Source organism: Canis aureus, chromosome 11 (genome assembly GCF_053574225.1).
Source record: "Canis aureus isolate CA01 chromosome 11, VMU_Caureus_v.1.0, whole genome shotgun sequence".
NCBI classification, from domain to species: Eukaryota; Metazoa; Chordata; class Mammalia; order Carnivora; family Canidae; genus Canis; species Canis aureus.
In genome coordinates, this window is record NC_135621.1 from 40179659 (window position 1) to 40203179 (window position 23521).

General features: G+C 44.3%; 1 protein-coding gene across 4 annotated transcripts in view; it reads left to right on the plus strand.

Annotated features, from left to right (window-relative positions):
• UXS1 (UDP-glucuronate decarboxylase 1) overlaps positions 1–23521 on the plus strand; it is a 93770-nt gene that overhangs the window by 44128 nt on the left and 26121 nt on the right. For all 4 annotated transcript variants that reach the window (XM_077914883.1, XM_077914884.1, XM_077914886.1 and 1 more), the window contains 4 exons: positions 2147–2327; positions 15204–15308; positions 18249–18308; positions 21180–21301. In XM_077914883.1, the coding sequence (XP_077771009.1) occupies positions 2147–2327; positions 15204–15308; positions 18249–18308; positions 21180–21301 (468 nt within the window). The remainder of the gene's footprint in view (positions 1–2146; positions 2328–15203; positions 15309–18248; positions 18309–21179; positions 21302–23521) is intronic.

Here is a 23521-nt window from a genome sequence, read left to right on the forward strand (position 1 = left end):
GTGGAAGGCTTGGGAAAATGCAATGAAATGAAGGCACAATAAAGTGAATTTTCATCCCTCAAGCACTACATTTGGAATTCAGTTATTTTTCCTGAAAATTCTGTTTTCAAATCATTGTTCAGGTGTATAGGGGAGATGTAGGCATGCTGAGGATAAAGCATGAACCAGGCACATCTACAGGTAGTAGGAAGACCATGAAATTCTGGGGGCACCCAGGTGGCTCAGCGGTTGAGCGTCTGCCTTCAGCTCAGGACATGATCCTGGAGTCCTGGGATCAAGTCCCACATCGGGCTCCCTGCAAGGAGCCTGCTTCTCCCTCTGCCTGTGTCTCTGCATCTCTGTGTGTGTGTCTTGTGGATAAATAAATAAAATCTTTAAAAAAAAAAAAAAAAAGACTGAGATTCTGACGTCTCTGACCATATTCTGTCATTACTGGGGATCTGGGGATCTTGGTCAGAACCTCTCTTCCTCTATGTGTCCGTTTCCTGTCTCCAGAATAGAGCAGATTTAGGAAATGGTGCTCTCCATAAAGAAGGAATGCACCTGATTGAAAGCTGATGAGCATCAGGACTTTTCAACCATCCACATTCTCAACCATTATACAGTTGACCCTTGAATAACTCAGGGGTGAGAGACACTGACCATCCGCCCCCCCACCTTGCCATGTGCTGTCGAGAATCCACATGTAACTTTTGACTCCTTTTGCCTGCTGTTGACTGGCAGCCTCACCATGACGTGAACAGTCGAACAACACATACTCTGAATGTTATGTGTATTACGTATTTTGTTCTTAAACTGGAGAAAAGAAAATGTTATTAAGAACATCGTAAGAGAAAATACAATCACCGTACCATCCTGTGTTTATTGAACAAAAATCTGCGCAAAAGTGGAGCCGTGCAGTTCACACCTGTGTTGTTCAAAGCTCAGCTGTGTTTTTATTTTCGTTAGAGCATATGTAAATGTCTGGTTGGTGTTGGTGGGATTCCTCTATGGCTGGCAGGTCCCCACCCCGTCCCCCAGATCTACCTCCTTCAACCAGAGGTGGCTTAGCTTACACCCCTGGTAAACACTGTAATTAGGTATCAGATTTTATCTGAACAGAGCACCTGGTGGCAAACTAAATGTTTTAAGACCCATAGTCCTAAGGGTTTATGTGCTTTTTTTTGGTAAAAGAATTGGCGGATTTTTTTTCCCTACTGTGAATTCTTTCAGTTTGGAGGAGGAGGGTGAGATGAGTGCAAGTTTTGATGGCAGAGAAGGCGGAGCAGAGAACAGAACAGGGCAGAGAGGGTAGTTTCACGGCCTTGTCTGCTTTCTGAGTTTGTTCTTTTCACTTCTTCCTCCCCAAAACGCAGTATGCTTTATCTGGCCCCCTTCACTTATACCACATAATTTGAATAGTCTTTTATTAGTTTAAATGATGTTTTTCCGTCGTGGTTGCCTCTTTCCATTTGTTGTGGCTCAGGTCTTGGAAGCACAATATTGCTGGCCCCCTGCCCCCCACAACTGCATCTTGTCCCTGTTGGTGCACCCCATGCAGCGTTTGCACTCCCATTCAGACACTGACCCAGCGGTAGAACCTAATCATTTAGGGCTTTGGTCTGCAAAAGTATCTGTTGCTTATTCATTTGTTCTTGTAAATAGTTGGAAAGATCGTTTTTTGTTTTTGTTTTTTTTTTTATGAGGGTTTTTTTTTTTGTGTGTCCAGTTTAAAAAGCACTTACATTATTTGGTAGTTCACTGAATCTCTGCACGTTGCTAATCATTTTTTAAAAGAGAGTCATTCTGAAACTCTCCAGGAGTAGTGGTAGAGTTATACAACTGATGTTCAGTGTCCTCTCCATTATAAAACAAGAACCTTTTAATATAAAATTCTCTGTAAGAGGAGACATTTGGAAACTTGTAACTTTCTGTACTGTCGACTGGGTGGTAGCTTAAGTTTTTAGGCTGCTTAGAAGTTGACAGTAGTATAATGACTTGTTCTGGAGGAAAAGTGAAGATGCTGCCTGTAAACAGTGTCTTCTTCCTTGCTCTCCTACCAAGTTTTAAGTTGAGGCTGCACCATAGGCATATCCCCTTGAAGTTGGTTGTCACTGTGTCCTCTTGTGCTTTCTCTGGGGACATTGGGCACCGTGTCCTGGTGCAGATAACCGGAGGAGCAGGGTTCGTGGGTTCTCACCTCACCGACAAGCTCATGATGGATGGCCACGAAGTGACTGTGGTGGACAACTTCTTCACCGGCAGGAAGAGGAACGTGGAGCACTGGATCGGCCATGAGAACTTTGAGCTGATAAACCACGACGTGGTGGAGCCACTCTACATCGAAGGTGAGCGAAAGTGCACATTAACAGCACATTGAGCCCGGTGGGTGGGCTCCCCAGAGCAGCTGGCCCCCAGCTGAACCTTCTGACCTGGCCACAGTGAGTTTGAGCTGTGCCTCCTTTCTGAAACGGTCTTACTGGGTACAAGGCACTATCCTAGTTTCTGTGATAAGATAACGATTACGGCAGTGTGGGAATTTGACTTCACTGTTTTGAGCACTCCTGGCTTTGAGTGTTGTGGTCTGTTCAAGAAGGGCTTGTGTAATCCTCCCCACTGCATCACACATCAGTTGCCCATCCCACTCAAGTAAAAGTACTTCTAGCTCCCTGCAGGGTGCTAGCTGGTATGGAATGCTGATTAATAGTGAAATTCCACATCTAAGAGTTTAAAGCCTCAGTAACTTTGTTATTCTAAAGGAGTTGGGGGTTGGGGGCTATGTGAGTTGGATGGTGGTCCCCCAAAGAATATATCGATGCCTTAAACGCTGGAACCTGTGAATGTGATCTTATATGGGGAAAAGGTCTTTGCTGGTGTAATGAAGTTCATATCTCAAGATGAGATCAGTCTGGATTTCCAATGGCAAGTGTCTTTGTAAGAGACGGAATGGAGAGGACACAGACGCATGGTGAGAAGAGCACGTCTCTTGGAGACCGAGGCAGAGATTGAGGCCACGTAGCCCCAAGCTGAGGACTACCTAAAAGCCAAGGAGGGATTCTCCTCTAAAGTGTTCAGGGGAAGTGTGGCCTTGCCAGCAGCCCCCGTTTTCTACAACTGTGGGAAAAGAAATTTCTGGTGTTTTAGTTTGCCTGATATGTGGCACTTTAGCTACAACAGCCACAGGAGCTGAATATGGGGGCCTCTGGTGGACTTTTATTGAGATTGTCTGAGGTGCTTGGTTAGCAGGCTTCTAAGGGCCTTGAGGTCACCAGACTTCACGTTCGTTCTCATTTAAATCTGACCAGAACCCTGAGAGTAAATGGTATCATCCTCTCTTGAATGTATAATGGAAAACTGGAATTGGGTCGTGGTCTGCCCAAAGCCCTGCGGCTGTGAAGTGGTCAGGCCAGAACTCAGCCTCGGGTTTCAGGCTGCGATCATCACCCGCCCCTCCTCCTGTGTGGGTAGTGTGGCCTTCTGCCTTCAGGTGTTAACCAGTCCTGCGTATATTCCCTTGTCAATAGCAGGTATCTTGGAGAGTCCCTGTAATTACTGAGCAGGCTTACTGGGTATACTAGGTTTCATTTACTCCTATCCTTTAAAGTTCTCCAGTGTTTTATTACAAGTATCTTCTTCGTCTGAGTTTTATTTCCTTAATGAAGAGTTTGAATGTGAATTTGGCCAAATGCTGATAATGTCTTCATTGTTTGGTGTTGTCTGTTTCACTAACTCCTGAATAGCACTGGGCATTATCTTCAAAAACTACTAACAAAAATATTGCTAACTTGATCGAAAACACATGGTTCTTTGGTGACTAACAAAAAGTTAGAATTTCTAACATGTTAAGTTTCATAAAAGAAACCTAAATACTTTCTTTTACCTTTTCAAAAAAATTTTGCTTTTCATAGTTCTTCATAATAGGGATATTAATCATTTAGTATATATTTAGTACCTGCCTGCCCCTCCCCCCGAATCTGGCTTTTATTTAATTGAAATTTTATAATTACAGTCTCATCTGTTTATTTTCCCTCTGTGCTGTTCTATTTCTTTTATGCTGTAAGTTCTTTTATGCTGTAAATTTTATTCACCAAGAATAGAGAAATATTTAGTCACGGTGTCCTTTGTGTGATTTTTTTTTTTTAAACATGTGATTATTTAATTTATCAGGGAAATATTTTAGGGTTAGGCTGTAGTTAGTGAAGTGAGCCTAGGTAGTAGATAAATTAGCTCCCCTTCACCCTGGACTTGATTGTGGGTTTGCTGTGAGGGTTAATTGAGGTAATGCACGTGATGGGGCGCTTACAGGCGGAATTGCAAAGTGTGGGCGATAGCATGCTGCAGTGAAAGTCCTCCCTCATGCAATTAAGGTCATGAATCAGCTGGCTCTAAGATAACTGTGATTACCTGGGATTGTGTGGGTGGGCCCACGTGATCACGCCGGTATTGCAAAGCAGTGGCGGCAGAAGGTGGAGGAGCTAGTTGGAGAGATTTGGTAGGAGGGATGCCACCGAGAGATAGGCACGGGGGAGGTTGGGGGGATTCGGGGTATGAGGAGGACTCGACCCACGGCTGTTGGCTTTGAAGGTGGCCTGGAGCCAGAGCGTGCCGGCAGCCCACAGCCAGCACGAAGATGGGGACCTCAGTGCTGCAGCCTCATGGAACTGAATTTTGTCAACAGCTTGACTCACCCGCTGATGGCAGGAATGCATGCAGCCCTGCTGACACCTGATTTCAGCCTGTGAGGGCAGAGATGAGAACCAGCTGAGCCACACTGTGCGTGGCTTCTGACCTGCAGATGCAGTAGATTATAAATGGGCATTTTTTTAGCTTCTAAGTTTGTTAGGGCATCAGGAGAAAACTGCAGAGCTTAGCATAGGGGCTGGCGCCTAGTAAGTGTTCCCCCAAATAGTAGCTGCTGTTATTATTGCTCTATTTCCGCACATGGCAGTAAACATTTGTGAAATGAAACTATTGATCACATAATTTAGTACTACCAAGAAGCTGAAACTTAGTAAACACAGTATATTGGTAAGTAAATTATCTGCTTTGCCTCAGAGCCTTGACACCAGAACTATTTGAGACCATTTCTCCTGCTTCAGGCAGTAGACTCCGTGTAGAGGACAACCATGAATGCACCAAGTGGACTCGCACAAGAAAAGGTTCATACTTCTTGCCCTTTGCTGTGGGAGTGGCACCCGTGCAGGAGTGCATAGAACATTTCCCCACCTCCATAGTCTAAAGCCTGTTTTCCACTTTCTCCAACCTTAGCACAGAGTCAGTCCCCCCACCACCTCCCCATTTCCTCACTCCTTCTGCCCCCACAGGCCCACCTGAGTCTGCACCCCATATGGGTAAAAGAGCACCCATCATTGGATCCCATGTGTGGGTACAGTAGTGTGTTTCACGGGCAGTAATCCTTCCCCCACCAAGCCAGACACAGCATGAATTTAACCAGATGAACTTAGCTTGATTTGCTCCCTCCCCTCGGTGTTGCATCGTCACATGGAGGATGACATAATTCAGGGCACCCTTGTGTGACCTGTCATCACCTTGAGTTTGCATTGCTTGCCATAGTTCACTTACACTGCAGTTTTTCCTCTGATTGAATTTTAAAGCCGGTGCTCATCCTAGGTGGGATTGCCATTTAGGGTAGTGTCTTTGAGTAGCCAGTTTTTGAGCAGTGATGAACAAGTTAATGTGTCCCATTGATGGGATAAAATTATTCTCCTATGTGCGGTAGAGTGTATTACAAAGTATGTACACCTAGTGTTCTCATAACTCTGCTTTTGAGTACCTTTTTCCTAGTAAAAGAAATTCCATTTGATGTGATGTTGATACCATAGCAGGAATGTTCTTCAGCTCTGAAAAGCATTTTATGGAACTCGTTTTGGTTGGTTTTTCTGGGGCTGGCAAGTTGTTTGGATTCTTTTTGTTGTTGTTGTTGTTGTTTGGATTCTAATGGGGTAACAATGGTGTCACTTAATTTGGCAGTGTCATGGTGGAGCTTCATTAATTTTCCTTCACAGATTTCCTCTTGTTATTTTCAAAGTGTAACCATTATGCCTCAGAAGCAGAGGCATTTTAAAAAAAATTTTTAAAGTGATTTAACTAAAAAATTTTAATTTCTAAAAATTTATAAAATTTTTAATTTTATATTTATAAAATTTTATATTTATATTTATAAAAAAATTTAAAGCGATTTAACTGTTGTGGGAAATTAACTGTTGGATGCACTTGAGCGTGGTGAGATTGGGAGGGGAGAAAGTGATTGCCACACGCCCAGGGTCAGGGCTGAGAGTGGGTACCATGGAATTCAGGGATCGCCATGTAATCATGAATTGTAAACTGCTTTAAGACCAGTGGTGCTGTTGTCATGGGGGTTCTGTTAGAGGCCTCCACGTTGTCTGGGCTATGTTATATAGAGGAGTATCACTGCTTTGGAAGGAATTATAATACTGAAATAACTGAATCTGGTTTCATATTGCTTTAAAAGAACTCTGGATTTTACTAAATGAGACATTGAAGTTTCAGATAGTGAATCCACCCTGCAAATATTGAGCTGTGGAAGGAGTAAGGTTAATTCTTGCAACCCATCTATTAAGGGTTTGGGGAAGGTTCTGACAAGCCAGATTTGGGAAGTAGCAGGTGTGTTCGGGTTTTGTGAGGGTGATGCCAGGCCATGGAGATTGTGAAAGGAGGTACGCGCTGGGACAGCCCCTCATTCCAGCCTGGAGGCCTGGCGGGCAGTTTTGGGCCACAGGGGGCTCCGTGAGAAGGGAGGATGTCTGGAGAAAGATCCCTGTGATCATGGGGGCAAGGATGATTTGGGATGCATGGGACACGGAGCACTGACCCCAGAGACTTTTCAGAGAGAGCTAACTCTGCTGAAGGATAGACGGTCCCCAACTTATGATGATCAACTTAAAGATTTTATGACCTTAATAGTGGTGTGATAACAGTACACATTCAGTAGAAACCACACTTCAGATTTTTCATTTGTATCTTCTGGGCTAGGAACATGCCGTCCCATCCTCTTGTGATGCTGGACAGTGACAGCCACAGCTCCCAGTGTGATCGCCAGCGATCACAAGGGTCAGCAACCTGTACGTATTACAAAGTAGGCTTTGTGTTAGAGGATTTTGCCCAACTGTGGGCTAATACAAGTGTTCTGAACACATGTGGTACAGGTGAGGCTAAGCTATATGTTCAGGACTTCCTCATCATTTGAATGTAGTATAGTTTTATTATTGGTGTTGTTCGATATCTAGGATGTTTGCAAATACGGGGCCATGATGAACCCTGCTTGAGAAAGCTGCCCCACATACACATCAAAGCCACTTTTGTTAATTGCCTTAGACTCATGTCCAGGCTCCTGATGTATACAGCCTGTGACCCTCCAGATGCTGTCCCAATTTACTTGTCCACTGTCTGCATAAGCAGGAATCTTGAAACTGACATTTCTATAGAGGACAGAAGAAGAGACAGCCATTGCATCATGGGGAGCCTGCTTCTGGAACATGCAGTTACCTGACCTGTAAGAGGTCCTGGAAAATGAAAGCAGAAAATGACCATCATAAACACTCTATGAATACTGACTGTGCTCCGGAGGTAGATAGGTATTATTCTCATGTACAAGTCAGGAACCAGTGCCTGGAGTCCCATATCGCACCTCGTACCTAGGTGTGGGGATCCTGTGCAAGGCCAGGAGGGGTGGGTACCAAGACAGGGAAGACAGGGAAGGCTGGACTGGCATACCCAGATGCCCCAGAGTTGACCATGAGTGATGGATGGAAACTGCATTTGCCAAGAGTATTGGGTCTGTGTTGATGTAGATACTTGAGGAGTTCTATTCTGATGAGATTTTTGTTGAATTATAATTTAGACATTTTTTTTCTCCCTTTCAGTTTTTGTTGCAAATGTAAACATAAAGTGCAAAGGCTGCAGATCCAAGATTCCCCCTCTGTTAAACTTGGGGTGGGGGGGGGATTTCTGCAGGGAAGCTCGGGCACCATGGGTGCTTTCTCACCACCGTGTTATCATGGTGACCCTTTAGCACTTGGGGGAGATTCCGAGGGAGGTGAGGGCAGCTGCTGGCCGCAGGAAATGGACAGGCGGCAGCACTGACTGTAACTTTTGATGCTGGGGCTGAGGCAGATCTCTGGCATGTACAGTCTTCCCTTTGCATTAAATCAATATTATTTAATATGAAATCAAGGCAAAAATCCCACTCTCAGTTCTTTGTGCCGAGAGAAATTTGGTCTTTACACTGAAAAGTTCTATATCTTCTAAAATCCTGTTTTCCATCATAAATGCTGGTGTTGGGGAATCAGGGTGAAGGCCTTATGTTCCACGTGGCAGACGGGAACATCTTGTGCAGCATTTATGGCAGGGCTCTGGCCTAGACTACAGGGAAAGAAAGTGTATCAATGGGAGTACCTTTATGCTGGGATTTTGCTGTATGCTAAATAATTGCACCAATTCACAGCACCAACCAACTTTTTGTTTTATTCAAAGCTTCAGGGTACAACTCCTTAATGGGTACCTTACCAGTTTAGTAAGGTGTGGCTCTGGTACAGGGAAGCAGTCAGACACAGGCCACGAAAATCACTGGGAGATGTAAACATTCAGTTGGTTTTTATGTGGATTTCCCCTTTGGTAGGAAACTATACTTGATTTTTTTCATGGAGCCTGAACAATTCTGGGTGATCTCAAGTTGTTCAATTTCGACACCTTTTCCCTTTCATACTTATGTATCATCTGTGTATTTTCAGGCACAGTGACATTCATCCTGAAAATCTATAGGATGTTGGTTTGTGGTCAGTATAGTTGCAGGACTGTTGTTTTTGGGATTGATGGTGGGGCCGAGTGTGCCTCAGTTGGACCCCACCCCTTGGCCATCCTCTTCCCAGCATAAAAATAACGTCCTGTGTTCTGGCAGGAGTGCTGCTTTGGACCTATTTAAGGAAATTCTGTGAAAAAGTAAACACTAGTTTGCTTTACTGTTTCCCTTCTTTGATCATTAATTTGAGCTCTTTTAGGGCTAATTGTTTAGGCTCCTATTTTTCTGGCCATGATTACAGCTCATGGCCCTTGCAAATGTGACAGGGTCACAAGGTCACTTGGTCAAATGGAGAGGCTCAGCTCCAGTGAATTAATGGGCATGCCCTGCTTTCTCGTCTTCTCTCCCTCCCCTCAACTTAGATGTTTGAACATCATGTTCATTTTTGGTGTATGTTTTTGCAGTGCAGTTGACATCTTTTGAGGACTTTTTTTTCCCCCCTGGGCTGTGAGGGTTCACTTTGCTGTTATTATTAATATTGCTCAGCACTTCTCATTCTTCTGATTATTTATGTTTGTTCTAAATCCCCCCCACCCCTTCTCTCCTCTTCAGAATTCCTTACCCAAGTAATTGCTCAACAGCCTCCATTGCTTGGTCTTTTCTAGGACAGGGACCAGAGTTACTGTCATTAAAGCTCCAGACAGAACACATTCTCATGGGAAGGGGAGGGACTGTTGGATATATTGATTTTCATAGGATTTCAGATTCTTTTTAAACATGATGCATCAGTGGTACTACTTAAAAGTGACAGTTTTTAGGGCCCACCTTAGCCTTTCCCGGTGGGATGACCAGGGAGCTGTGGTCAGGCTGAACTACAAGGTGTGAAAACATCAACAAACCAGATGGAATAGCTTTTTGGATAAAGAGGCCAGTCTATGGCTCATCTCCTTACTCAGCTCGCTTTAGTGAGCTCTGCTCCCAAACTGGCCCTGGCTCCGGAGCCACGTAGGGGGAATTGGTGTTTCTTATAAGCCTGTCTAGCCCTTCTGATGCATTAGATCTGCCCGGGTATCTGCATTTGTGTGTGCACATAGGTAACAAGTAGGGGGCACCCTCCTGCAGAGAGCAAAGCTGTGTGGAGCACCTAAGGAGGAACAAGGCTGTCTTGTTCTCAGTGACTTTTCATCTGGTGAAGAGGATGTGTAGAAAGGCCCAGACAAGGCGGGGTGCAGTTAGTGCCACGGACAGCCAGCAGTGAGAGTGATTATCTCTGACAGGGCCTGTGGGAGGGCTTTGCATATAAACTGACCTCTGAATTGAGCCTTCCAGGATAAAGTGTAGACTCGTGCTTATGCACAGGAGACAAGGAGCAGGTTGGAAATATTCATGTGTTTTATTTGGTGTCTGACTTATGAGGCACAGGCTCTCAGAGCACCCACTTTTCTAGTCTTTGATGCACTATGACTTCTTCGCTGCAGATGTTGTCACCTCAAGAGTAAAAACTGCTACATGATTTGTTCTGTGAGATCACAACCCATACACCTGGTTGACATGGTCTTTGGGAAGCACGTGGCGGCTGCACCTGCATGAGCAGAAATCCAGGGGAGCAGGCTCCAGGTCCAGGCACATGGTTATGTGCTCTCCGGTGTGGTGCACAGGTCTGAAGGCCTGGCCAGATGAATTCTGTTGTGGATCTGGCCCACTCTTGCTCAAGAGCGGCAGCGGGGTGTGCTGAGGTATTTTGCACAGAGGAGATACAACACGTGTATGTGGAGTTGGTGGTCTGCTGCCTATACACCTGCCATCTTTGAGCTCTGAAGCAGGTGAGCAGGGACGGACTGACCCATGCTCTTACTGGTCTGTCTGTAAGCTACAAAGGGTAAAACAACCTAAGAAGGACAGCATTCCATGAGACCTGACTTGTTAACTTAAACTTTGTAAGTGTTTATGTTTGCTTTTTATTTTTAGCTGTTTATCAACTCAGAATAACTCCAGGGTGGGGGTCAGAAAGCAGTCACAGGATTTTCCTTTACTCTTAATGAATTTGCATGTTAAGATTATAAACAATTTCAAAAGGTTTTGAGTTTTCTTGGTTTTCTTGAAGAAAGATTGGTCTTTAAAAGTGTGGGTTCTATTTTTAAATAAGTAGTTTTCAAATGTGGCTTTAAAAGTATGCGTGTGTGTATATGTGTGTCCAGAGTCTCCCCACCTGGAGTGTCTGCATCTGGATGCCAGGGGTGCAGGCATCTCTCATTCAGAAGCTTCACTGGGGAGCTCGTGTATCCGGCAAGGATTGATTGAGAATCTTGAATGACAGCAGTGGTCAGGAACCTGACTTTTAGCTCTTATATTCCTAGGGAGGAGACAGGAAGAACAAATAGATGGAACCTGACTTTTAGCTCTTATATTCCTAGGGGAGAGACAGGGAGAACAAATAGATAAACCCAAACCATTCATCTTGACTTCAGCTTTAGTAAAAGTTAAACCCTTTTCCCACTAATACTCTTTTCATCTTTTACTGCTTACAAGTATCTTACTTTGCTTTTTGCCATCTTAACCATTTTTCAAGTGTATCAGCCAGTAGTGTTAAATACACTGTATTAGACCAGATCTCCAGAACTTAACTTTTTCGTCTGCAAAACTAGAACTCCCTAGCCATGAACAGTAGCACTCCTCCCACAGGCCCTGGGAACCACTGACCTACCTTCTGTCTCTGAGTTTGACAACTCTAGGTACCACTTATAAGTGGAATCCTACAGGATTTGTCTTTTTGTGACTCGATTGTTTCACTTTAAGGTAATGTCCTCAAAGTACATCTTTGTTCTATTGTAGTATGTGACAGGATTTTTTTCATTTTAAGGTTGAATAGTATTTCACTGCATGTATGTGTATACACTATTTTTGTCTATCTGTTCATTTGTCCATGGACACTTGAGTTGGTTCCACCACATGGCTATTGTGGATAGTGCTGCTGTGAACATGGGTGTGCAAATATCTCTTGGAGACCCTGCATTCAGGGTCTCAGAAGTGGGATTCTTGCTCTTTTATCCTCAATAATACCTGTTATTTTTGGCTTTCTTTTTTTTTTTAATAGTAGCCATCCTAATGGGTGTGAAGTGATACCTTACCTCATTATGATTTTGATTTACATTTCTCTAATGGTTAGTGATGCTGAACTTCTTTTCATGTGCTTGTTGGCAATTTGTGTGTCATCTTTGGAAAAATTATTCAAGTGTTTTGCCATTTTTTGAGTTATTTGAGTCTATTGTTGATTTATAGGAACTCTTTGTATATTCTGGATATTAACACCTTATCATATATATGACTTGTACATATTTTCTCCTATTGTGTAGTTTGTCCTTTTAATGGTGATTGTGTCCTTTGATATTGTCAGAAAAGTTTTTAAAGTTGATGTGATGCCATTTTTCTATTTTTGCTTCTGTTGCCTTTGCTTTGGTGTCATATCCAAGAAATCTTTGCCAAATCCAACGTCCTACAGCTTTTTCCCTGTTTTCTTCTAAGAGTTTTATTGTTTTAGGTGTTAGGTTTAGGTCTTTTGTCCATTTTAAGTTAATTTTTGTATGTAGTGTAAGACAAGGATACAACTTTATTCTTCTGTGTATAGATACTCATTTTCCAGGGATCCCTGGGTGGCTCAGCGGTTTAGCGCCTGCCTTTGGCCCAGGGCGCTATCCTGGAGTCCTGGGATCGAGTCCCACGTCGGGCTCCAGGCATGGAGCCTGCTTCTCCCTCCTCCTGTGTCTCTGCCTCTCTCTCTCCCTCCCTCTCTCTCTCTCTCTATCATGAATAAATAAATCAATCAGTCTTTAAAAAAAAAATACTCATTTTCCCAGCACTGTTTGTTAAAGAGATTGTCCTTTCTTCACTGAGTGGCTTGGTATCCTGTCGAAGATCACTGAACTGTGTACACAAGGATTTATTTCTAGACTCCATATCCTGTTCCATTGGTCTGTGTGTCTGTCTTTATGCCAGTAACACACTGCTTTGATTACTGTAGCTTTGTATTGTTTTGAAATCAGGAAATGTAAGTCTTCCCACTTTGTTCTTTTTCAAAATTGTTTTGGCTAGTCAGGGTCCCTTGAAATTCCATATGGATTTCAGGATGATTTTTTTTTTTTTCTGTAAAAATCATTGTTGAGATTTTGATAGAGATGGTATTGCAGAAGTATTTTTAAAATAAGAAGACTTCTTTAAAAATCTCATCAGAAATTTGCTGGAAGTCTTAGCAAGAGGGAAGCCTCACAAATAAATATCCAGCAGATGAGACCCACAGTCTTACACATGTTGTTCTTGCCTCCCTTGAGGTATGGTCATGGTATAGGAGAAACACATCATTTACCAGAATGTTCTGTGAGCCTGCATAGTAACTAGAACCCCTTTCCAAAGATACTGTCTCCATATAACCATCTGCTTCCCTTTCTCCTCGTCTTGGTGGTACTTGTGTATTGAGCCTCCCACATGTGCTTGGGCTTGAAAGACTGAGATAATTAGGGTGAATTGAGTGGAGACCAAGCTCACAGTCTAGAATATCATGCTCTTGTACAGAGCCACCACTTTTGCCCTTTGTTGGAAGATAAGAAACTTGTTCAGCTCTCACCCCTGGTGGGAGAGCATGTTCCAGAGTAACCCCAGCCCCCAGAAGGCACTGCAGTGATTCCCATGCCATCCTGGGCATGACAGGAGATTTTCAGCAGGGGACAGCTGGTGAGTGGATGTGGGTGGGGAGGTAGGGCACTTTCTGGTGGGAGGGGATGTTTTCTGAAAAAGTTGTTTTGGAGAATTTACCATGAGGACTGTTTTTCCCAGTTTATCTTTTGCCTGTCATTTCTGAAACCTAGCCCCTAATGTGCTGTTACCTAAAAGAGAGCAGTGGTCCCTGGATGGGAAGAGGGTGGGAGACCAGGGGAGTACCTGTGGGCCCTCTTATATGGGTGCTGAAGCCATGTACAGGGAGGATTCTTGTTGGCAGGGGTGTTTCAGACCACCTGTTCCTTGGCTTGCTATGATGGTGGTGATGTTTTCTCTCACTTGGAGCTGAAGTAGAATGGTGCAGCCCAGACTTGTCTGTAGGGATGGCTTCCTAAACATGCTTATTCATCGCTGCTATTTCACAGGGAGATGTTGTTTCCCAGGGGCCTCTCTGTTGTGTGGCCAGTACAACCCAGGAGAGCAAGGGTTGGGGGTGGCAATGTCACAGTGCATGCCTGTGCATGAGGGGAGTTGTGTAGAACCCACTCGTTTTGCCATTCATGGTTTTAAAAACCACTCTCCTACTGCAGCTTTACTGATGGTAGTACCATATAGTGCTCAAAAAGCTCTAGGTTTGGATTTATATTAAACTGGGTTCAAATCCTGGCTTTGTCATTATTTTAGCTGCTTCATCTGCAAGCTTCTTAATCTCTAGTGTAAAACAAGAATAACAGTACTTTACCCTCAAAATTATGATAATAATTATAATGTGTTTTCAGCTGCTTAGTGATTGGTGTCAAAATCTATGTTCTCAAAATGCCTCCGGCTTAAAACTCAACAATCTTCATTGTCAGTGCAAGTCCAGCCTCTATCCTGGTATTTAAAGTCTCGTACACTGTCACCATACCAAACTTGTCACTTAGACCTTTCAGAGCCTCAACAGAAATTTTGTCCTTTCTCCTCCATGGTTCACAGTACCCTTACTCCCAAGTAACCCGAGTGTGAATGAGCTCCTGGCCCATCTCTCTGTACAGGCAGGTCCACCTAGAGGCCAGACTCCTTGCCTAGTCTCCTTCATCAGACCAGGATCCTCCAGAGCTGGTGATTTGTCATTTTATCTCCACCCTTGTTCTGTGTCCTTCCTGAAATAGGCATTTGATGACTGAAGTTTCATTATTAATGTTGGTTTCCAGTGTGTCAGGGGGTCATTTTTGTTGGTTTTCATTGACTGATTATTTATTGAGCCACTGAGCAGATGCTTAATAAATAATCAGTCAATGAAAACAAAAATGACCCTCCGACTGTCATCTCAGGGTCTGGTTTTATGTACACAAAATATGTGAAAACAAAGCAACAAAAGCATATTTTAGTGCTTTTATGTCAGATTGGTTTTACAAATCAAAAACCTCGTTTGCTTTAAATTAATATTCATGCTTAATTCAGTGTCTGAAAAATCAGTCTTCATTTTGATTTGCGAACTATATCTGGGATAGATCTCAGAAACAGTCAACTCTGTAATCAGATTTCCTCTCATTAGAGAACAGGCCTAGATAACCAGGCCCCCATGTATTTTTGTTGCAGACAATTAGACTTTGTTTTTGTTTAAAGTTCTAATTGCAAAAGCAAATTAGTTCTTATGAAGAATAAAACAGTAACAACTGGGACTTCAGTGAAAGATGCAGAGATGTTTCTAATGTTTTCCTCCAGAATCACCTACTTCCATTTTTGTCTCTAGTTGACCAGATATACCACCTGGCCTCCCCAGCCTCCCCTCCAAACTACATGTATAACCCCATCAAGACCCTGAAGACCAATACGATCGGGACATTAAACATGCTGGGTAAGTTGTCCTTTCCTTATTTCGCAGCTGTTGCTAGGGATACGCCAGACAATTCCAAGCATAGGTCATTGAAGTTCTGTTAAGAGTTTGATCTTGGTCTTTAGATCTTGGTCTCCTTCATCCCCTGTTTGTGCTCTTTCAGAGTGACCTTATGAGCCATCAGTTGTCACAGGGGAACACAGCCATCATAGTAACCAGTCTGCATTCCTCAGTTAAATTCCCAGGAAGAGTGACTACCCAACACTGTGACCACACATCCTTTGCTCACTTTCCCCTCACACCTGGTGTGTGTGCCTCTGGGCTAGAAGAGGCACTGGTGACTCTGATCCGAGGTTGGGTTGGTGCGGACTACACACACGGGGGCTTCTGGAGCACTCCTGGGAGGAGCAGGAGACCGGCATACCTGATGAGGTTGTCCAAGCTGAGTGTCCAAGTCTAGACTGAACTGCAGTATTCACTTTGGAAGTGAAAGGTGATGGCATGAGCACCTTTAAAAGTGGCCACCCATGCACGTTCACAAACAAGACCCCTTAGATTTATAGCTGTGGGTGACATGTGCATATTAATGCTTGCATTAGAGACATCTGAAGTTTGACGTGGGTTTCAAAAGCTAGGGGCTTGAATAGTTGCAAAATAGAAAAAAGGAACCACTTTTTAAAATGTCAAGTGAAAAATGGTTTTAATTTTGGGAACATTTAAAACAGCTTCTATAAATGGATTTGGGAAACACAGCACTAAATTTTAATTGAGGAAGCACAGAGACAGGGGATTGAAAGGGCAGCCGGAGATTGGTTTTCGAATCTCTCAGACTAAACACTCTAGGGGGTCAAGCTCTGTGTGAAGTAAAATGATTCATTCTTCTAGTCTAGAAAGGGCATTTGTTCTCTTTGTTGCAACTCCTGCCCTGGCCGCCAGACAAAACAGAGTCCCCATTTCTGCTCAGAGGTAAGACATTGGTAGAGCTGCTTGCTACCCATTCCTGCCACCTGCCCACACACTCTCTGCTTCCCCAGCCACCTTCTTTGTACCCGAGCTAGATGCAGCAGAGGAAAAGCCTCTAAGCCAGATGTTTATAATGATAATGAATACTAATCACTGTGCCCAGGACACATTCCTGTCCTCAGATAAGGATCATCTCAGGCTCTTCTGCTGGGGAACTTGGTGTTTCCTGCAGGAGGTGACATACGGTCCTGGGCACCAGTCATACCAGTGAGGAAGGGACCCTTCCAGAAGGGAGGTACCAGTGAAGTGTTAGGTGGAGAGGACTCTTGAGCCATGGCCCAAGTCTTGAAGTCTGGAAGTCTTGAAGAGGAATGGTAAACTGCTTTCCAGGGCTACAGGGACAAAAAGCTGAAATGGGCGGGGGGCGGGGCAGGGAGGTTACAGGCAGTTGCTAGGCCACAGAGACCCAAGTAAGACTTCTTATGCTGAATGGAGAGAAGTGTTGTCTTTAATCATTTTGCACTTGAGATAAGATGCAACGAACCCCACCTGGCCCCTTCCCAGTGAGGCTCTTCCCTCGCTGTGCCTCCCTATTTCTCTGGGCCCGTGCTCGGCTTCTTCAAGATGAGACTCCTTTGTCCAGTCTGCATAAACCAGGCACTGGAGCAGTGCCCATGGGCTCCCCTGGCTCCCCTGCTGAGAGGTCCATGTGACGATGGAGATGCTCCGTGTCCTGAGTGTATCCATGTCACTGTCTTGCTTGTGGCATCATACTCTAATTTTGCAGGGTTTTACTGTTGAGGGAATTCGGTAAAGGGTTCACAGGATCCCTCTCTGTTAGTTTGTACGACTGCATTTGAATCTACAGTTACTTCAAAAGTTGACCATCAAAAACACCTCAGGATCCTTCCTTTTGAAACTAGAGCTTCTATGGGATAAAGTATAAAGCCTATAAATTCCATGTCCTGCTCTGTCCTGTGTTGCATTGCATCGTGGCATCGGCACAGACGATTTCTGGTTCCTTACTGTTCTGCAGCCCTGTTCTCTTGCTCTTGATGCACATCTTCACTCTTCATGGCTCCCTGCTTCCTTCCTCCTGGTGCTACCTCACCCACACCCCTGGGGCCCCTCATGCTTAGGACATTTCTAGTCACCCAGCTTCCGTAGAAGTGCCTACAGCTTGTGTGTGCCCACCCAGCTCCTTCCCCAGCACTTCACGGGTGCCTTGCTGGACCTCTGCCCCAAGCAGAGCGCTAGCACAGCCAGCCCTTGGGCCTGGTGGCATCTGTGCATGGAGGCACTGTGGGGGAGTACCTTCAGGTTAACTGAAGGGCCAGAGTTTCTTTGCCTTAGGGCTGTGAGCCTCTGATGAACTGCTTAACATTAGAAATCTGAGAGTGTCTGGAGGACTTTCATACTTTCATGACCACCATAGAGCCTGATGTTCTAGGCTGTTCTACCTGTTGGGGGATTTATACAGGAAATGGTTCAGAGCTGGTCACAGGAATGTGGCAGCTCACTTTGGAGAAGCAGAGCATTGAAGGAGACAGGAGAATGGGGTGGAGGGGCCCAGCCAGGGAGACTGCCTCGGGTACACACACAGTGACACATGGTGTGTTGAGGAGGTGGCAGCTGGACGAGTTTGTGGGGAGGATAGTGGAAGTGAAGGTGCGAACAGCCTTGGCTTCTGCCTACCAGCGGTAACCCCAAGCCCGCACCTTCCCAAACTCACAGATTCTCCATTTGGCCCTGCCTCCATTTAGCAGTATCTGACTAAATACTGTGTGTCTGATGGTTCATTTGTATTTTTCTTACTGCTCTTGTTTTTATTTTGGTTCCAACATAGATGCGCTATGAGCCGATGGTTCACAGTGCACAAATGATCAGATATGATTGATGCTAAAAAATGACATAAATTGGCTACACACATGTGCATATGTAATCTCCCTGTTGCCCCGTAGCCGACTACCTCTCTGATCAGATGTTTGCTTTCTGTAGGACTGGCAAAACGAGTTGGCGCTCGCCTGCTGCTGGCTTCCACCTCAGAGGTGTATGGAGGTGAGTAGCGGGACTCCCACAGGGGCACTTGCTCTGGGCCCAGGGGACTGTATTAGGTGAAGAAGGAGTCAAAAATGAGTCGGGATTCCATTGTAAGAAGGCCCAGCCTACTGTCCCTGTTTGTGTGTAAGGCAGCAGAGAGGCCTACCATCTGAGCCCTCTGTGGTCTGCTCTCAGGGCTGAACCCCTCTTCCTCCTGCCCCAGAACGCTCTCAGAGGACTGTGTTCCTGTCACCTTTCCAGGAAGGCCCTACCACTTACGAACCCACAGAGTGTTTTTTTCCATTCAGCTCTGAAAGGACCCTGGAAATCCTTCATCAGGGATTTCTCTTGCCAGTCTAGCTGGTGCGGGTCATTCTTGGGTGTTAGCAGCGGGAGTGGTGAGCATAACCCACTGGGAACTCGGAGGTTGGCCTTTGCTCACTTGGCGAAGAGATAGGTGCTGATTGCCTCACCTGTTATACAATGATTTCGGGAAGAATCTTAAGTAGATAGTGCCAGAAAACTCTTGAGCCTGTTTTATCAACTTTCACCACCCTCGAGGCCTGTTAAGGAAGCCAGCATTCGGAGCAGGGTGAAGGCTGCATGTTCAGTGCACGCTGATTAACATTTGGTGCTCAGCCAGCTGGTGTGGGGTTGTGGAGAACTGTGTAGTTGAAGCAACAGAAGCGAGGCTCTGACATGGTGTAATCTGTCTACTGCACGTTACTATTTGGGATGGAAAAATGAGGAAGTGAAGGGGCAAAATAGGAAGAGGTGTGTGTTTGTTTTTTTAAATAAGGGAACCAAGTGAAAAAAATAATTACAGAAACAAGGAAATTCTACTAACTGCAGTTCTGTTCTTTGTACTCCCTGTGAAAAGGTAGAAAGCACCATCCACCTTGAATCTCGGCAGTTAAAAGGATCCACCCCCAACCCATTTACCATGATGCTTTTGGAGCAGGCATTGAGTAGACTTAAGTTTCCCCTCCCTGTTGTTTCTGTAGCAAGACTTACAAGGGATCAGTAAATTTCCCTTTAGAGAGAAGATTCCCCTCGGCTTCCTCTGCTGGCTTCATGTGTCACAAGAGGAGGGTGTTGATACATTTCAAAGGGCTCTTTCTAAATGTCCCATATAAAAAAGTACTCTTCTTACTGGACCCCTTCTTCTTACAAGGACCCCTGTCCAATCATCTTCCTGTCGCCTTCTTCATTATCTGTATGTCTGATGACAGCTTGTGTCCCTTAGGGTTCTTAAATAACATTGAGATGTGACAGTTCAGCTCCTGTGTTTGATCAGTGCAGTAAACTGACGCTTCATGGGGTGGGTGTTTGATGTCTTAGCCTCCAACATGCTGAGAAAGGGAGATTAATTGGAAATTAGTTTCAACTCCAGAACTTTTATAGCAACAACATGTGAGGATTTTGTAAAGCCTCGTCTTGAACCTCAGTCATCTGGACACCTCAGCCCAGGGTGCCCATCGAGAGGCAGACACACAAGTGTGCCCGATCTTCTCTTTCTTGCATTTGCCAAATTTATGATGGTCTCTTTGGAGTCTAGGTGGCCCAACTCTTGTCACATATCCCCAAAAAAGGTCTGCTATCAATCATCTGTTACATCTGTGTGAAATTAAGTCACTGGCTTTCTTCTCTCAGGGAGTATTCGCCATAGACCTCTTCTCTCATCCTGCAGTAAAACTGTGCTCCCTTCTTAAGAGAATTTTAAACCACAGCAGTGGCTAGAGAGGTCTGGATCTTTGCCTTGATTTCGCCATGTTGTAGAAGGGGTGCCGGCCTCCTGAAGGGGGCCAGCCAGCTTGGGTGCCTGTGCATTCATGTGTTTGTCCTGCAAAGGTCCTATTGTTCCCATGAGCTTGAAGTCAGATTTTGGCTTTAAGATAAGCAAAAAGGGGTGCCTGAGTGGCTTAGTTGATTAAGCATCTGCCTTCAGCTCAGGTCATGATCTTAGGGTCCTGGATCAAGCCCCACATTGGGATCCCTGCTCTTCGGGCAGCCTGCTTCTCTCTCTCTGCTCCTTACCCCAGTCTTTCTCTCTCTCTTTCAAACAAATAAAATCTTAAAAAAAAAAAAAAAAAAAAAAGATAAGGAAGAAATGAATTTATAATACAGAGTTCCTGTGTATTGTCCAGATTTCTTGGCAAAGATTTATACATTCTATACCATGACTGTATGTACCATATACATTAGGTATTAATTCACTTTCCAAAAATACACTTGTGTTAAAAAATAATTTGTTGCTAGAGTTCTTTAAATAATCAGTTCCCTTGGCACATCTTAAAATGTGATTGATTTACACATCAGAAAAACAGGAATTGGGAAGTGTAAAATGTGTGCTAAAGGAACAAGCAGTCATTTGCCTGACACTCCATCCTTCCACCCTACTCAGAAGGGGGAAGTAATAGTCTCACTGAGGTTCTCAAGTTTGTTCTCGTCTTGTTGGCACATGGGAAAATCCTCCTGTTGCACAGAGATGCTCTTAAAATCATTTCAGTAAGTACATGCTTTACTATAATTATGTATTTTGTAAATATGAAGTGGAGCCATATATCCCTTCACATAGACTACATTTAACTATAGTCTGTATAATAAGTGTTAAGAACAATTTATGGAAGAGAAGGGACACTTGTAGTTGAGATACCTTGGTCTTTTATTTTTTATCCCTGTAAAGTACTGTCCTTACTTAATATGAGAGATGAGAGCAGTGCATCCTTCTGAAACTTGGAAAATGGCCTGTGCCACGTTGATAGGTATCTCCCCATTTGTAAATGTTTACCTTGGTTTTTCTAGAGCAGCCTTGGACGTCATAAATACTCATTATTCAGAATGCGAATGACTGAATGAACACACGGTCTTACTTTCCCATACTCCTAGATCCTGAAGTCCACCCTCAGAGTGAGGATTACTGGGGCCACGTGAACCCCATAGGACCGCGAGCCTGCTACGATGAAGGGAAGCGTGTTGCCGAGACCATGTGCTATGCCTACATGAAGCAGGTATCAAACCATGTTCTGGGGGTTGTGGTGTAGACATTCAGAACACCTGTTCCATCAAATGCAGAGCACCATACAGGAATGAAACACCATAATGAAGTTTGCCTGACAGTGGCCACTGGGGAAGCTTAGTTTTCTCACTACTGTAACTTCATAGTATTATCAGCAGCTTTTCCTGTGTATGTCCTTTTTAAAAAATGATTTTCTGGAGATAAATTCTTCAGTGTGAAGTGCTACCACATGGCTATGAATGGTACATTTCTCCATTGCTTGATTGCCTGCTAGCAGTTAGTAAAGGCCTCTGTTTTCCTGAAGCCTCCAAATCCAAAATACCTTTTTTAGTTTTCTTTGAGTTATTTAATAGGTATAAAAGTGAATTTGTGATTGCTGTAATTTGAACCTTTTTAGGAATTGTTACTTATATTTATTTACTATTGTTTCCTGATCTCTTAATTATTCAATATTGCTGCACTGGGGGCTTCCCCCTTGGACGACATCATGTGGCAGATCCGTTCACCCATGTGCTACGGCAGAAGGAGCCCACGAGACCGAGAGGTGGAGGGTCTGTGTTCCCACCCCGGCTCTGCCTCCTTGTGCCCTGGACTGTGACCTATCCATCATAGCACTGTCTGTCTCCAGGCAAGGGCCCAGTCTAGTCCATCCTTTCCTCGGTTGCTGTCCCTGAATTTGGACCAGTTTTCTGACATCCTCACAGATGTACCCTCTGGTAAGGGGTGGTACGTGGAGGCAGATTGTTGCAGACTAGAGTCAGATGGTGTGGCCCATGCTCCCAGGACTTCGAGACTTGAGTGTCTGTTCCTGGGAGCAGCATTCTGAGGCCAAGGGTCCCGCCTGCAGTTGAGCTCAGATGGCCATGTGCTTTTGCATGACAGAAGAGGTTTGTCAACGTGTCTAGCAGAGTATCCCTGAACACCTTATTTTTTTTCCAGTGGAGAGTTGTCAGGAGCTTTTTTCCTCATATTTTTAATGAAATACTAACATTAAAGACTCATAGAATACTGTGCTGATAGAGGTATTTATTTATTCTCTTCTTTCTCAGCCAGAGGAAAAACTAATTGCTTTCTGAACTACTTTGGGCAATTGGCTTACATTATCCGTTTATCTTAAGAAACATAAATCAATTCTAGAAAAGACATCTTTATTGTTCTTGAATCCAGAGTGCCTTCACCCCACAATTTAAGATGGTCTCCCAGATACAAAGAACAACCTCTGGATGGGTATGTTGGTACTTGAGAAAACGAACGTGAGTGCTTAACGGGTACATGTTACATTTTACTGCATAATAAGTATAAAGACTATTGAGTTTCTGGACTGTTTTCTTGTATTTTCATTCTTGTGTTATGTAGTAAATGAGTCTGGTGAGTCTATAGGAGATACCTATTTTCTCAAGATGTGACCTCATGATAATTGTAGTAATAATATAGCCAGCATTTATTGAGCACTGACTATATGCCAGGAACTGTGATACACATCCAGACACTAGCCAGGGTATTCATTTCAAACACAGACTAGCGCTGCATCTGTACATGTCATCAGGCTCATGAACTCAGGAATATAACATCTAGATAAATCTGGATCTGTCAGCATTTACATTTCTGCCCACATAGGTCTTGGGGGGTTAGTGGCATAGGTAGCATTGCTCTGAAAACTGTAAAGTCATCTTCCCATTAGAAGCCCTTTGTGTATACAGTTGGTCTGTACCTGTGTCCCTAAGAGCCCTGATGAGAAGGTACCTCTGCATAGCAGGGGCCATCATTGTGAAGGACAGTCACTCATTTGAGTGATACCTCTACTATGGAATGTCCGGCATGTGCTTCACCCACAGGAGCCCCTAACAGATGACTATTGCATGGATGGAAAAGTCACATTGGTGGTCAAGTGAATAATGTGCTTCTCCCTGGGACACTGAGGGCTCTACTTGGTAGAGCCAAGTTCTACGTGTGGGAACAGTGTATGGATTACTTTCTCTCTTGGTACTAGGTTTGAGAAGACCTTGTGGAAGAAAAGCTCTGTGTTTTTGAGAAGCTTGGGGTCTTGGCTAATAGCACCCAGTAGTCAGTAGATTCATCCAGGCTCATCACATTATTTAGCACACTTTTGCCCAAGGACTCTTGTCTGCCTGGGTGAGTGTTATGGTCACTGCTGCCTGAAATAGCACCTGCCTCTCGTTGCAAGTTGGGACTTGTGAGCTGTGTGATGCAA